The sequence below is a fragment of the Anticarsia gemmatalis genome, chromosome 30 (genome assembly GCF_050436995.1).
Source record: "Anticarsia gemmatalis isolate Benzon Research Colony breed Stoneville strain chromosome 30, ilAntGemm2 primary, whole genome shotgun sequence".
Taxonomy (NCBI): domain Eukaryota; kingdom Metazoa; phylum Arthropoda; class Insecta; order Lepidoptera; family Erebidae; genus Anticarsia; species Anticarsia gemmatalis.
In genome coordinates this window covers 2,407,941-2,424,097 of record NC_134774.1, presented here as the reverse complement: position 1 = coordinate 2,424,097, position 16,157 = coordinate 2,407,941, and the positions used below count along the sequence as shown (strand labels likewise).

The 16,157-nt window shown below is 41.4% G+C and overlaps 2 protein-coding genes across 2 annotated transcripts; one reads left to right on the top strand and one right to left on the bottom strand.

The window, feature by feature from the left end:
* Positions 1-207: 207 nt before the first annotated feature.
* LOC142985386 (pancreatic triacylglycerol lipase-like) lies at positions 208-7,954 on the top strand. Its single transcript, XM_076133514.1, has 8 exons — positions 208-253; positions 1,732-1,903; positions 2,493-2,641; positions 3,535-3,633; positions 4,614-4,760; positions 5,954-6,146; positions 7,106-7,240; positions 7,815-7,954. The coding sequence occupies exons 1-8, from the start codon at positions 208-210 to the stop codon at positions 7,870-7,872; spliced, it is 999 nt and encodes a 332-aa protein (XP_075989629.1). The 3' UTR covers positions 7,873-7,954.
* A 521-nt stretch (positions 7,955-8,475) lies between these two features.
* Positions 8,476-14,376, bottom strand: LOC142985478 (pancreatic lipase-related protein 2-like). The gene is made up of 8 exons (XM_076133679.1): positions 14,264-14,376; positions 13,669-13,840; positions 13,045-13,193; positions 12,460-12,555; positions 11,229-11,375; positions 10,224-10,416; positions 9,283-9,420; positions 8,476-8,702 (listed from the first exon to the last, which is right to left on the bottom strand). Exons 1-8 carry the CDS (start codon positions 14,307-14,309, stop codon positions 8,645-8,647), a joined length of 999 nt encoding a protein of 332 aa, XP_075989794.1. The 5' UTR covers positions 14,310-14,376; the 3' UTR covers positions 8,476-8,644.
* Between the last annotated feature and the right edge of the window lie 1,781 nt (positions 14,377-16,157).

The window sequence follows — 16,157 nt, the reverse complement described above, 5'->3', positions numbered from 1 at the left end:
TAGATAGAATACCTGATAGGAATGCAGGACATATTTTCGTTGACAGTGGTCTAATATCAGCTGGGAGGATATTACTTCACTGTACTAAATCAAACTGTATGTCCCCCAACAACGACAAATCGATAAGTATATAATCCTTTTAAATAATCAGATATGATGATTTATTTAATAGTACAGAACTCTTAATTACTTAGTAATCAATATAACATGCAGCCGGTGATCGTATTCTTAGGGCTTATAGTTGCAGTTGCAGGTAAATAAATACTTATTAATATACCACTGCTGAGCAAGAGTTTTTAAAATACTGTCCTACTGCTGGGCATGGGTCTTCAGATTAATACTTTCCACTTCTTGCCTTGTCTTGTCGTATGGTTAGTGGTCAACCTAGTGTCAAAGTTGTTCAAGCCCGAAGGCCTTTGACGTGGCTTAACGACTGTCATCTTAATTAATGTTTTTAAACTCTCGCGACTAGTACACATAATATTATAATGCAACGAGTCTTATACGCGATTGACAATTTAAAGGTTAGGATACCTTATTTGCTGCCCGACGTTTCGATCGCATTACAACGACCGTGGTCACGAGCTGACTGATGTGGCTGCTAAGCGTCGTCTTCTTGCGGCGCGAGTTTCGACGCCTACCCTCACTTGGTTTTCACTTAGTGTACATTGTTCGGAATTGTCGGTACTTCGACACACAACACTAACGACGTCTTTACACTGGCGCGTTACGTCATGCCGGCGACGGCTGCACTTGCTGATGACAGGATTCCACGTAGATGATAGCTGAGCACTTGTTGGAAGCAGGAACCAATCACTGGATCGAGCTACATCAACCCCGGGTCCTCTCCACAGATCGTCACTATTACTCCAGGATAGTACGAGAAGCGGTTGAAATCAAAAAACATACTAATTTCAACCGTGAAGAGGGATACCGTTTATCATCTACGTGGAATCCTGTCATCAGCAAGTGCAGCCGTCGCCGGCATGACGTAACGCGCCAGTGTAAAGACGTCGTTAGTGTTGTGTGTCGAAGTACCGACAATTCCGAACAATGTACACTAAGTGAAAACCAAGTGAGGGTAGGCGTCGAAACTCGCGCCGCAAGAAGACGACGCTTAGCAGCCACATCAGTCAGCTCGTGACCACGGTCGTTGTAATGCGATCGAAACGTCGGGCAGCAAATAAGGTATCCTAACCTTTAAATTGTCAATCGCGTATAAGACTCGTTGCATTATAATATTATGTCATCTTAATTGACAACAACCGGGACCGACTTTTTACGTGCCCTCCCAAGCACGGAGACGCCCTGTTCAATTACCACTATGCGGTCACCCATCTATGGAATGACCGCGCCACTGGTTGCTTAACCCACAGATCGTTCAGATGGTCACCCACTTTATACTTTATACTTTCCACTGCTGGGTACGGGTCTCCAGATTAATAAACTGTTCCACTGCTGGGTCTCCAGCTTCTTTCTGTTCAACACCTAAGCCCAGGTCTTTCTTAAAATGAGAGAAGGAAGGCTTATTCTTTGGCGTTTTAGAGGCTATACTTACAAGACAAGTTCACAAGTCTCTCGGGCTTTTTCTTAATTTACAACTCCCGCACTAAGAAATGCTTTCGTGTCGCGGGGACTTTAACAAACATACAAGCAACGGACACAAAGTACAACCAGACACGAAACAACTATTTATAGATATTAAGTGACTTAAAATGGCGGTCTTACCAGCATACCCGACGGAAGACCAGGTCCTGGTGAAGCTGGACGATGGTCCCCGCTACCAGTACATGTCAGGGCCCGAGGGTCCCGAGCTGGTGGACCTCTGGCTGAAGACCAGTGACGTGCAGCAAGCAGCCAGATATAATCCTGACCAGAATAATCATTATCATCTGTTTACTAGGTAAGAAAGGAATTATAGATCAGTAGTTTTATCCCGCGACTATGTTCACGTGAAAATGAATCCTGGGGTAAAAAGTATTCTATGTATTAATCCAGGTTATAAAAATCTGTGTGCTAAATTTCATCAAAATCCGCTTAAAAGATTTTTCGTAAAGGTGTAACTTGTACATCAATCCTGTCAAACTTTCTTTATTTTTCCTTTCTTTTTTATTTTTTAAAGACAGCTCCCCTACTGAGAATCGCTTTTGTGTGGCGGAGACTTTTACAAACATTCAAACAACAAAACCAACCAGACCAGAAACAACTATTTGTGGATCGCATATTTTTTTTTTCCGTTTGGGAATCAAACTCTTTCCTTTTTTCGGACAACTCACATACGGTCATCTGTAACCAAATAACTGATAAACATACTTATATACTAGTAAATACAAACTTATATAGATACATTAACAACCAGGCTCAGAACGGATACTCGTTGTCATCACACAAATATTAGTCCCGGTTGAGATTAAAAGCCACCACACGCGGCGCTACGGTTATTGCGGCGAGGTGACCACTGCTTTAAACGTGCTTTATTATTCTTTCTCCAGGAACAACCGTCAGACCAGTCAGCCCATTCCTCTGGGCAATGCTGCAGTTCTTCGCAACTCCAACTACAACGCTAACAGAAAGACAGTCGTCCTCATCCACGGCTGGCGGAACAACCCTTCTTCAGACTTTAATGTGCATCTGATAGCTGGTCAGTATTACTTAACCTGTGTGATATATCGTAGTATAAATTTAACCCACTAATGTCCCACTGCTGGGCAAGGGTCTCCTCCCGTAATGAGGGAGGGGTTAGGCCTTGAGTCCACCACGCTGGCCAAGTGCGGGTTGGGGACTTTGCATACCCTCAATAAATGTATTTAAACAAATTTTAGGCATGCAAGGTTTCCTCACGATGTTTTCCTTCACCGTTGGAGCATGTGATAATTATTTCTAATACACACATAGCTTCGAAAAGTCATTGGTGTGTTGCCTCGGGTTCGAACCTGCGACCACTTGCGTGCGAGGTGTCAACTTATACTACTCGGCTATATTGTAGTATGTGTTCCTTATTACTTACGTAGTTTGTGTAACTGCCTCTGTGGTCGGTCGGTAGTGTAAACGACCGCCGTGCGAGAGGTCTCGGGTTCGAATCCTGGGTCGGGCCAAAGTCTTAGCTGGGATTTTCGGTTAAGAATTTCTTAGAAATCGCCCGGAGTTAGGAAGTTGAGGTCGAAGACCTCCGTGCCTCAGCTGTCGGTCCTGCGCCTGATCTCTCACTGGTCGTGTCGGTTATCCGTCCCACCGGGTTATGAGAAGAAAGGAATAGAGAGTGTATCTCACGGGAGGTCGTGGGCTCGATTTCCACACGTCCTGCACAGTTAACTGGTTTCAATGAAACTGGCCGCCGTAGCCGAAATCGATTAGGACGACATCAATGTTTTAACCACATTATAAATCTTTTGACTAATGAAAAATGTGCCGTGCATTTTTTGCAAGCTCTTCTCATAAGGCTGTACATTTCTGAGCTAGTGGTATATTCAGTAATTGTAACGACTACCATAAGTGTCAATATTTGACTTCAATAAATAAATGATTTGTTTCCAGCGTACCTGACTGCTGAAGATGTGAACGTCATCATGGTGGACTGGAGTGTCGGCGCCGGCATGGACTATGTCGTTGCTCTCAACAATGTGATCAGATCAGGTAAAGCAATTTATATGTATAAACTGTGCCTCGATTCTCTACTACTATCGACTACCGACAACCGAACTGTCATCGAGAAATTTTGTATGAAAATCTGATCAGCGCCTCTGACGGGTGTCGTAGGAAACATTTTGGCAGCACATTCTAAATGTCAAAATTTCGATAGCTAGCCGGTTGTCGGTAGTCGATAGTGGTAGAGAATCGAGGTACTGCACGTCCCTTTCAAAGATCTTTGACAGTCATTACCAGTATGTCTATCACGTATAGCAGTTGTCAACTCGTGTATGTCAAATTGATAGTCACTTTTAGTACATTGTCGTTTTGACGTAACGTGTTATTTACTATAATGTAAGGAAGGTGCAACGTACAGTATAGTGGCTTTCAGATAGTTGTCAATTTAGATACGTGAGAGCTCATCAATAGTCAGAAGCTTGAAAGTCTAACAACCAGTCTTACTTAGTATCGTGTTATATCCCAGGTAACTGTGTCGTGGAAGTCTGATAGCCAGTCGCTACTATAAAACACTGGTATTCAGCTGCATCCGGTGAGACTGGAAGCCGACTCCAACATAGTTGGAAGAAAGGCCGGGCTGATTTATGTGTTTAATTTTCTTTCTATTTGGTATAACTTGATACCTCACACGCAAGTGGTCGCAGGTTCGAACCGGAGGCAACACCAATGAATGACTTTTAGAAGTTAAATGTGTTTTAGAAATAGTTATCACTTGTTCCAACGGTTCCAACCTGAGAGTTTCTTAAAACAGTTCTTGAAGGTATATTATCACATGCTCCAACGGTGAAGGAAAACATCGTGAGGAAACCTTGCATGCCTAAAATTTGTTTAATACATTAATTGAAGGCATGCAAAGTCCCTAATCCACAATTGGCTAACGTGGTGGACTCAAGGCCTTACGGGAGGAGACCCTTGCCCAGCAGTGGGACATTTATGGATAAAATTACTAGGTATATTAATATTTCCAGCGGACCACGTGTCTCGCTACATCAACTGGCTGCTAGCAGCGAGCGGCGGCAACATCGCGCGCTACCACGTCATCGGACACAGCCTCGGCGCTCACCAGGCCGGCATCGTCGGAAGACAGCTGGGGGGGAGACTACCTTACATTACTGGTGAGTGAAAGAGTCTAGCATTCAGGAATATTCAGGATACGATGTTTGTTTGTATGTCGTATGGTTAGTGGTCAACCTAGTGTCAAAGTTGTTCAAGCTCGAGAGGCCTTTGACGTGGCTTAACGACTGTTATCTTAGTAGACAACAACCGGGACCGACTTTTAACGTGCCCTCCGAAGCTCGGAGACGCCCAGTTCAAATACTACTATGCGGTCACCCATCTGTGGAATGACCGCGCCACTGGTTGCTTAACCCACAGATCGTTTACCGACCGGTGAGCGCAACTGGCTATGGGGGAATAGTATACGATAACCAGTGGTCATTTATGTTCAGGGTAATATCTCTTCTCCGCACTGCAAGCCTTGCTTCGCGTCAAAAGACTGCTAAGACGTTGTCCAGAAGACGTAAATTCATCGCGATTCTCTTTGTCCAGAGAGCGTGAGCTTTTCGTGTATTTTGAGTACAAAGCTTGTAGACACGATGTATGGGCGTCTATCTCGGTAATGTGCAAACAAACTCGGGCGAATGGATTCTCCGACAAATACTACGATGTCTGGACAAAGTGTTATTCTGTTTAGAGAACCATTTTTCAGTTTCACAGGCAGCATAAGGCTCGGCTATTATTGGTATGTGTTAGGAAATGGATTCTTCAGCTTCCCTACATACAAGTGTTCATTTTAGAAAACTATGCATGCTTTAAGACTAAGGGCGTTGCAGCATGCCAAAGCATATTTTCCGAGAGTATGCGCTTGCAATAACCCTATTGCAAGTTGACTGGGTTAACGAAAAAATATTGAACTTGTACTCGCAAAAAGTTAATTCAAAATTCTCATGCTATGTCTGTTTTGTCGTAAATTATGTTAAAATTACAGACTGTTACATTATATCAGACGCTTATTTGATCAGAATAAAATACGACATAGTGACGTCACTGTGTCGTATTGTTGTAATAAAATGTGTTTTGTCATTTCAGTTTATAGTAGCTGATTTGGCTAGTAGTCAAGTACCCAATTAGGTATCAAAAAATAAAAATAAATTTAACCCATTACTGTCCCACTGCTGGGCAAGGGTCTCCTCCCGTAATGAGGGAGGGGTTAGGCCTTGAGTCCATTAGGTATTGCCAAAAAATATTATTTTTGTTTGATGAAGCTGAAAGTGGGCTGTTTTATTTAAACCTCTTTTTTTGTCCCTAGGCCTGGATCCAGCCATGCCTGGCTGGTTGACCCATCCACAGGCAATATCCAGCAATGTGGCCATCTACACTGAAATCATGCATACTGATGCAGGAACCTACGGTATAACTAACCCAGCGGGTCATGTGGACTTCTATCCCAACGGTGGGCGTGGGATGCCTGGGTGTGGGGATAGGAACTGTGATCATCATCGGTGAGTTGTTGGGATTGATGGAAAGATTGATAAGAATATCAATCTGTGTAGTGTGCGTTAATGATTATAAAAAAATAATGTAGCAATTGATTGCAACGATTGATAGGACGATTGATGTTGTGATTGGTGTAGTGATTGATGAGAAAATTTAAGTACCGACTGATAGGGAGATTGATGTAATAGTCGTTAAGGCAATTACTAGGAAAGATTGATATCGTGATTGTTGGTAAGATTGATGCAATAATTGATGGTAGAGATTGACATAGTGATTGAAGCTTTAATTGAATGACTGATACAAAAAAGACATTAAATGAATGGTAACGATTGATGTAGCGATTGATAGATATGTTACTGTGGCAAACGATGTAGTTATAGTTAAAATAATTTATAAAAAGATAAATTATAGACGTTGATCGTAGAAATTTAGGTAGAGATTAATCAGAAGATTGAAGTGGCGACTTAAGTAACTATAGTTAAGAAAAAAGATATGAACAGTTAATGTAGGGATTGATAGAAAGATTTATGTTAGCTAATAATGTAACTATTGTTGAAGCATTGCTAGAAATATTGATATAGCAATCATAAAAGCGATTGAACAAAGGATTGAATTGGTAACTAAAGTAAGTATATGTAGTTAGTTAGACAAAAGGTAAAAGAGATTGATAAAAATATTGGTAAGGTGTGGTGATTGACGTAGCGATGGATACGAAATTGATATAGAAGTAGATAAAAATACTGATGTTGTGGTTGTTTTGAATGACAGTACTTAATTGATTCTGTGATAATAATTGAGGTAGCGATTGACATATGATACCCACACGAAGCAATTATTTATGCGGTCCACAATGACACAGATATTGATAAACAAATTACTATAAAGATTATTTTTGGTTCATACAGCAATTGTGTTTAATATTGGTACAGATATTTAAATATGAATCGTCATGTTATTATTTCAGTTGTATATTCTACATGGCGGAGTCACTGACCCGCGGCGGGTTCACGGGGCGTCGCTGCGACAACCTCAACGCGGCGCTCGGCGGCAACTGCGCCGGGGCTAGCCTCAGGATGGGGGGCCCTACTGCTAAGACTGGGTAATTAGACTGCATGTTCACTCTTTCCCTCTCTCTCTCTCTCTTTACGGCATAGCCAGGTGCGCCCACTTGTTGGCAATCATTCTGTGAGTTAAGCAAACCTTGGCGCGGTCATTCCATAGATGGGGGCCCTACTGTTAAGACTGGGTAAGTAGACTGTATATTCTCTCTCTCTCTCTCTCTCTCCCTCTCTCTCTTTACGGCATAGCCGCATAGCCAGTAGCGTTCACCAGTTGGTAAACGATCTATGAGCTAAGCAAAACCTTGGCGGTGTCATTCCAAAGATAGGAGACCTGATGGGGCTAAGACTGTTCGAATCCGAAGCAACACACCAATGACTTCTCCAAGTTATGTGTGTATTAGAAATAATTATCACTTGTTCTAACGGTGAAGGAAAACATCGTGATGCAACCTTGTGTGCCTGAGAGTTCTTTAGAACGGTTCTTGAAATTATACAAAGTCCCCAACCCGCAGTTGGCCAGCGTGGTGGACTCAAGGCCTAACACCTCCCTCATTCCGGGAGATCGCCTTTCTCTCTTATGCACAAGTTACTAATTTTTTTTTTTTGTTGCAGAAACTCTGGTATGTTCCATTTGATCACCAATGCACAGTCTCCCTTCTCACGGGGATAAAACCTAACGATATAACAACCAGAAGAAGAAATACAGATGAATTAAGAACCTCCTCCTTTTTTTGTAGTCGGTTAAATGTATACAAAACTGATGAATAAATAACATATTGAACCAAACAGTAGGTATTTCAATTTAATTTTATTTTCGTTTTGAACTTGGCGTGGTTGGTAGTGTTTACTGCCGCGCGAAAGATCTCGGGTTAGAATCTTGGGCCGGGCAAAACAGCCAGTGAGCGCAATTGACTATGGGCGCTTATCAGATAAAGCCACGGGATAACTAACATAAAAGAAAAGGGCATGCCATACTTTTTCATTGAAGATGGCTGTCGCCAAACTCAGCCGATGACATTTAACCACACTGAAATATGAATAGGACTATTACAAATTAAAATGTCCAGCCATATTTCAATGACATCAGAGTCGTATTTTGCACTAATACTTTGTGCTTTATGTCGGAATTCTATCTACGTGCTGTCATCTCTTAGGTTAGTACTAGGGTAGGTATAGCTACACATACTTCATATGGCTCACACGCCACGCCCACATGCCCCTTCCTCTTGTGTTAGTTATTCCGTGGATAGAGTGGGTAAAAGAAAGTCTAAGCATCTTTAAAAAACTTTGTTTTAATTAATAATATTACACTTATGAAGTAAAACAAAAGTAATGGCAGTACTTTCGCCTCCTTTTACATGGAGCTAACATTGTTAGTGGCGAAACGTGGCTGTATTTCATACATATAACAGGCGGAATATTGTATGTAATTACAAAAGTTTCTAATCGCGAGAGAATGGTGGCCGAGCGTAGGTCCTGAAGTAGTAGATGCCTTCATTTCTGAAACAAAAGAAATTTAGTTAATTGGAATCCCATCTAAGACAAATATTTTTGTGATGAGCATGAGAGTAAGTATCTAATTTGAGTCTCTGTTTGTTGTTTGTTTGTCTGTTTTGGGTCTTTTTTTAACTCAACTCCGACGACTTTTACAAACATACAAACAATGGACACATAGTACAACCATACAGATTGTTCCGTGTGGGAATCGAACCCGCGAACTCCCGACGTAATGGTAACGGCGTGGTGACCTTAACCACTGCGCCACGGAGGCAAAGTCGATGTATGTATGTAGAAGTATATAAGTATGTTTATCAGTTGTCTGGTTACAGTACAAGCTCTGCTTAGTTTGTACTAGTAATATGATCTAATATATAAAATTCTCGCGTCACGGTTTTCGTTGCCATACTCCTCCGAAACGGCTTGACCGATTATCATGAAATTTTGTGAGCATATTGACTAGGTCTGAGAATCGGCCAACATCTATTTTTCATACGCCTAAGTGACACAATTTTTTTTTATATGGCAAAGCAACGTTGGCCGGGTCAGTTAGTGATGTATAAAGTTAGTTTATCTTACTTACCCGGGCTTAGGGTCCCTGCCTCCCATCTGAAGAGTACCTCTGATGTAGCATTGGCCCAGCATAGCAGTCAGGTAGGAAGAACAACGGTTGCCCGTAAAACCACCGGATACTAACGATTCAGCGAAGTAGTGGAAAGACCTGGAAGAAAGAAAAAGAATAATCATTTCTAAAGCATATGAAACAGTCAATGTAGTCTTTTTCTTATCGTATGGTTAGAGGTCAACTTAGTGTCAAAGTTGTTCAAGCCCGAAGGTCTTTGATGTGGCTTAACGACTGTTATCCTAATTGACAACAACCGGGACTGACTTTTTACGTGCCCTCCGAAGCATAGAGACGCTCAGTACAAATACCACTCTGCGGTCACCCATCTATGGCATGGCTGTGCCAAGGGTTGATTAGCCTACATATTGTTTAACGACAGGTGGGCACCTCAAGAAGAAAAGAAGTGAGTACACAATACACAGGTGCCTTTGTGACTCTGTCTGTAGTGTAAGCAACTGCTGGCGCAGAGGTCTCAGGTTTGAGTCCTGGGTCGAGTCAAAACACTTCTGAGTTGTTCTGTTAAAATTTTTTCAGAGATTGTTCGGAGTCAGGAAGTTGAGGTCGTAGACCTCAGTGCTTCGGAGAGTACGTAAAGCTGTCGGTCCTGCGTCTGATCCTTACGGGTCTTTTTTTTTTTTTTTTTAAGCCATTCAAACAGAATATAACGTAACAATTACAATAATGTCTGTAGTTTATATACAAGAGTTCAGTGTATGCTTATGCCAATAACAGATGTGCACAACATTATGAGAGTTATGTAATAGAGAGTGCGTACATGTGTATTGTGCACACATTTGTACACTAAAAACAAACTCGTTGGCCAGTTTTATTGAAATTGACTGCTATAGCGAGCTATTGGCTAGATGGACATTATACTAAGTAAAAAAAGTTAACCTCACCTAGCATGATCACAGTCCTGAGTAATACATCCAGGCATGTCGACTCCTCCATTGGGGTAGAAGTCCACCTGCCCCAGGTCAGCCAGGTAGCCGCTGAGACCAGCGCTGGTGTGCACCACCTCGGTGTACACGCCATCATCCGGCTGGAACTTGTTGTCGTTTGTCACCCAGCCGGTGAAGGCGGGGTCTAGGGCTGGAAGAACAGATCCCATATTCTTATTATCACATGCTAGTAGGTGCTCCCAACATACGGTATGATCAGAGACTAATAAATAACCTAGCTACATTCATTTTGTTGGCAGCTCCTCGCATGATCAATTATTGTATCAACCACATTGTAAAACTTTTGGCGATTGAAAAGAGTGGCCGTGAGTTTCTTGCTAGCTCTTCTCATAAGGCTCTACCCCCTTTCCGAACTAGTGGTAGATTCAGTAATTGTAACAACTATCATAAGTGTCAATATTTGACCTAAATGAATAAATGATTTGATTTTAGATCATATTGCTAACCCCCGGTTTCTGAGTACATTTAGCGGTAGTTTATCTATTCAATTGCGTTTTTTTATATGAGTTATGACACTATTGAATAGATAAACTACCGCTAAATGTACCTCAGAAACCGGGGGTAAATCAATTAACTAACAAAACACTTCAGACAGCTGACAAAGGCGAGTATTCTGTGCCGAAACGTCTGGCATTACAAAGTTACGAGTAAATGCGTGTTTGCGTTCATTTCCGTATCCTATTGTTTTATAATAGGTATGTGTAATTACATAATAATGTATAATAAATAATTTACCTACATTTTTACTAGAAAGTTTAAAACCCAAGTCTCTTAAGGGAAGTTAATTGAATAATATATTTTATTTTATTTACGCCGAACACAAAGTACAACCAAACCCAAAATCCGTGTGGGAATCGAAATAACGACCTTCCGTCGCAATAGTAGTGGCGTGGCTACCACCTTAATCACTGCACCACAGCCGTAATATCTAAGAAGACTTACCAGTAATGTACCCAATCTGTCCTCCAAGGTTTCTGCCCACAATACCAGCCTGATGACCTCCGAGCCCATGTCCTACTACGTGGAAGGTGTCCAGGGATGCTCCGGAAGCATCTGACAGCCAGGCGATGAAGGAAGCTACGGCTATTCCTGGAAAAGAGAAGACATCAGGTTAGCCTTTCTTCCAAGCTATATTGGAGTCAGCTTCCAGTCTCACCAGATGCAGCTGAATACCAGTGATTTGCATGGAGCGACTGTCTATCTGACCTTCTCAACACAGTTACCTGGGTTATAACACGATACCCTTCGGTAAGACTGGTTGTCAGACTTTCAAGTTTCTGACTACAGATACTGACACTCAAACATCTTTGAAAATCACAGCCGGGACCCACAATTTATCGTGCCTTCCGAAACACGGAGGAACTCGATATGTATACGATGGTCACCAATCCACAGATCAACTTCGGCAAGCATGGCTTAACCTCGAAGATCGATCCGGGCGGCTGCATTTAGGTAAGATATATTATATAAAACTGATGATTTACTTTACATATGAAAATATAAGGATCTAATTAAAAGATTGCTCGATTCGGCCATCTTACGTTTCCAATTGAAACTAATTAGTGTACAGAGACACTGTGTAGCTACAAGTACAGTTACTGTATAACAGATGTCGCTACTTGTATACAATATTCCAATACATTGTCTACAATCCGAACATTCGAAAGATCTCTTTGTAAGTTATGTAACCCTGGTACTTTTTTAAGATTCGTCACACAGGACTATGAGAGTGAAGGAATAGAGAGTGTACCTGCGTATTGTACACACTCTTGGACATTATAAACAAAGTCCTGCACAGTTGGCTGGTTTCAATTAAACTGGCCGCCGTAGTCTAATATTGGCCAAAAGGCCATTAGTTTTATTTTTGTCTATCCGAGTGGTATAAGTTGCTACCTCCCACGCAAGTGGTTGCAGGTACCCGAGGCAAGACAACAATGCCTTTTTGAAGTTATGTGTGTCTTATAAAAAAATATCACTTGTTTCAACGATGAAGGAAAACATCGTGATACAACCTTTCATACCTGAAAGTTCTTTAGAACAGTTCTTGAAGGTATGCAAAGTCCCCAACCCGCGATTGGCAAGCGTGGTGGACTTAAGGCCCAACCCCTCCCTTATTACGGGAGGAGACCTTTGCCATTAATGGGTTAAATTTAATTCTAGATTTTCTACATACCTGAAGTAGGTGTGTTCAGTACTGCAGAGGTATATAAGCCACTAGCGCCTGTTGACCAGTCTACTACGATTACATTAACATCTTCTTGAATATAAGCTGTAAATATATAAAAAAAAAATCTTTAATTTATCAATATCTAATACTAGCTGATCCGCGCAACTTCGCTTGCGTCACCTAAGAGAATGATTCAAAATTTTCCCCGTTTTAGTAACAACTTTCGTTGCTACTCCGCTCCTAATGAACGTAGCGTAATGTTATATAGCCTATAACCTTCCTCGATAAATAGGCTATCTAACACTGAAAGAATTTTTCAAATCGGACCAGTAGTTCCTGAGATTAGCGCGTTCAAACAAACAAACAAACAAACTCTTCAGCTTTATAATATTAGTATAGATATAAAATTCTCGCGTCACAGTTTTCGTTACCGTACTCCTCTGAAACACCTTGACCGATTCTCATGAAACTTTGTGAGCATATTGAGTAGGTCTGAGAATCGGCCAGCATCTATTTTTCATGCCCCATTCTGTCCTATGTCATAAATGTCGAAGAAGTTGGCAATAGCTAGTTTCGTTATAAACTACTTACCTGCTACAACGACTGAGTTGAAGGGCGAGATGACAGTATCCTGGAAGCCATGGATGAGGACAGCAGTCTGAAGACTAGCGTTGAAATTACTAGCTTCTAGTAAAGCGGTGTTGCCGTTCAGGAGTGGCTGACTCACTTGAGGGTTTGCACTGGAAAGAGAATAGGCAATTATCTATACTAATATTATAAAGCTGAAGAGTTTGTTTGTTTGAAGGCGCTAATCTCAAGAACTACTGGTCCGATTTGAAAAATTCTTTCAGTATTAGATAGGCTATTTACCGAGGAAGGCTATAGGCTATATATCTTCGCGCTACGACCAATAGGAGTAGCAATAAAAAATGTTACAAAAACGGGGAAAATGTTGAACCATTTTCTCTTATGTGACGCAAGCGAAGTTGCGCGTGTCAGCTAGTCTATATATATACAAAATGAAACCCGTTTTCTTGGCTTTAATGCCTGGACCGATTTTACTAATTCTTTTTGTATTGTATTTGTTATTATTAGGAGAAGGATCTTACGGAAAAAAATATTAAGAAAATCTCTCAGAAATATAAAAAAATTGACATTAAATATTGCATATTTTAGGAAGTCAGATAATTACTGAATAAAAAATTAATTACTTACGCTGTAAACAAATGATATTGATTATGAACCAGTGGGTTGTATCTGGCTGCTTCAGCCACGTCACTGGTCTTTACCCACAGATCAGCCAAGACTGGGAGACCATCAGCTCCTTCCACATACTGATGACGGAGACCAGAGTCTAGCTTTGTTAGCACCGGGTCGTGGGGAAGACCTGGAAATTAAAATTTTTGTGATAAATAAAAAAAACATATTAAAAAAGTGCAAAACCATTGCCAATCGCATTCTATACTTAATATAAACAAGAAAGAGTGAGCGAAGCTGCGCGGGTCAGCCTGGGAAAAAGTGTTTTCGCATTATAGTATGTATGAACTTGTAATAAAATCTCTTTGGCTTCAAGAATCACAAATGAGTACACGGTACATTAGGTTTCTTTCAGTGAGCTCGCGAGGTACCCAAATATCGAGCGTTTTTGTGTAGAAAAGATTTTATTGCAAGTTCATACATTCTATATAATGCGAAAAGACTTTTCCCCGACCTAATATTAGATATATAGATAGATGAAATGTCATACTAAAAAGCCGGATCTACCCTAAAGTACACTTTCGACTGTAAATCATATCATAATAATACTCACCCGATACAGCTACGGCCAATGCAAACACCACTGCTATAATCTTCATCGTGAACTAAGTGACTGATATTGTATCAACAAAATTGTATTTTTATATTTTTGACGACCAATTATCAATATTAAATTATCATAATAATTAATGCAGTAAAACTTGTTTATCCATCTGCCTACTGGAATTTGATTTATGTGGAAAATGTGAAAATCTGTTTGTTTATTACGTTTTTATTGCTATTTATTAACTGCCTCCATAGCGCAGTGGTTTAAGTCGCCACGCCAATACTATTGCGTCGGGAGGCCGTGGGTTCGATTCCCAAACGGAACAATTATTTGTGCGATCCACAAATAATTGTTACAGGTCTGGTCGTACTTTGTGTCAGTTGTTTGTATGTTTGCAAAAGTCCCCGCGACACATGAGCAAGTCTTAGTGCGGGAGATAAATTTAGCTCATTAATATCCCACTGCTGGGCAAGGGTCTCCTCCCGTAATGAAGGAGGGGTTAGGCCGTGAGTACACCACGCTGGCCAAGTGCGGGTTGGGGACTTTGCATGCCCTCAATAAATGTATTAAACAAATTTTAGGCATGCAAGGTTTCCTCACGATGTTTTCTTTCACCGTTGGTTCAAGCAACACACATACCTTAGAAAAGTCATTGGTCTTTTGCCTCGGGTTCGATACTACAACCACTTGCGTCTTTAAAGAAAGGTGAAGCCGTATTACCTACCTAGTATGACCCTAATCCATGTTTTGATCAAACACGCCTAATCTTTCAATCTTACTAATGGACTAGCAACAGATAAGGTATCAGTGCAATGGATAACTGCATGTTGAAAACAAGTAATTAACGGTAGGCTAATATAATTATCAGTCTATCATATTCTAGACTTTGTTTTTATAGAGACAACTCCCGCACTAACAATTGCTCTTGTGTCGCGGGGATTTACAAACAAACAAACAACGGACACAAAGTACAATCAGACCCGAAACAATTATTTGTGGATCGCACAAATAATTGTCCCGTGTGGGAATCATACCCACGATATCCCGACGCAATGGTAGCGGCGTGGCGACCTAAACCACTGCTAACGAGCCTGTGGCTAAGTAATAGTCGCGTAGATTGATCTCTCAGGTTAAGCTACAGTTGCAGAGGATGGTCGGTCGATGGGTGACCCTATTTAACATATTGAGCTTCAACAGCCCCGTGTATAGGTTTCTCAGGTTAAGCTACACTTGCTGTGGTTGATTGGTAAATATTAAGCCATATTTTACATATCGAGTTCCGTGTTTCGGAAGGCTCGTTAAATTGTAAGTTCCAGCTATCATTTTCAAAGATCTTTGACAGTCGTTACCTGTGTGGAGGAACGAGGTGATCATGTTCCTCCAACACAAAGGGAGGATCCTCCGAACAGGCGAGGTGATCATGCCTGGTGGGCCTAGGCTGCCCGACTGTTCTAGTCGGGAACTTGTATATATAGCGAATGGCAGTGCAAACTTTGATAGCGCGATTCAGGATTTGTGACGTCAGTCACTCTGCGAGTTGGTGGTTGTGCGCTCGTTCCATTAGATGTCACTGTATGTAGCGATCCGCTACACCAGTAATCAGAAGATAGAAAGTCTGACAACCAGTCTTAATGAAGGTATCGTGTTATAACCCAGGTAAATAGCTTGTACAAGTCTAATAGTTAGTCGCTCCATGTAAAATACTGGTATCCAGCTGCATCCGGTGAGACTGGAAGCCGTCTCCAACATAGTTGGAAGAAAAGCTATGATAACCTTTGAAAATGTGAAAGTAACCCATTAATGTCCCATTGCTAGGCAAGTGTCTCCACCCGTAATGAGGGAGGGGTTAGGCCTTGAGTCCACCACGCTGGCCAATTGCGGGTTTGCGACCTTGCATATC

Bases quoted from the DNA above. Each gene is read 5' to 3' on its own strand.
- LOC142985386 (XM_076133514.1), top strand. From the start codon at position 208: ATGCAGCCGGTGATCGTATTCTTAGGGCTTATAGTTGCAGTTGCAG. The intron at 1,904-2,492 runs GTAAGAAAGGAA...TTCTTTCTCCAG, and splicing joins CATTATCATCTGTTTACTAG to GAACAACCGTCAGACCAGTC. The intron at 2,642-3,534 runs GTCAGTATTACT...ATTTGTTTCCAG, and splicing joins TAATGTGCATCTGATAGCTG to CGTACCTGACTGCTGAAGAT.
- LOC142985478 (XM_076133679.1), bottom strand. From the start codon at position 14,309: ATGAAGATTATAGCAGTGGTGTTTGCATTGGCCGTAGCTGTATCGG. The intron at 11,376-12,459 runs GTATGTAGAAAA...TCTCTTTTCCAG, and splicing joins ACTGAACACACCTACTTCAG to GAATAGCCGTAGCTTCCTTC. The intron at 10,417-11,228 runs GTAAGTCTTCTT...CTGTTCTTCCAG, and splicing joins ACAGATTGGGTACATTACTG to CCCTAGACCCCGCCTTCACC.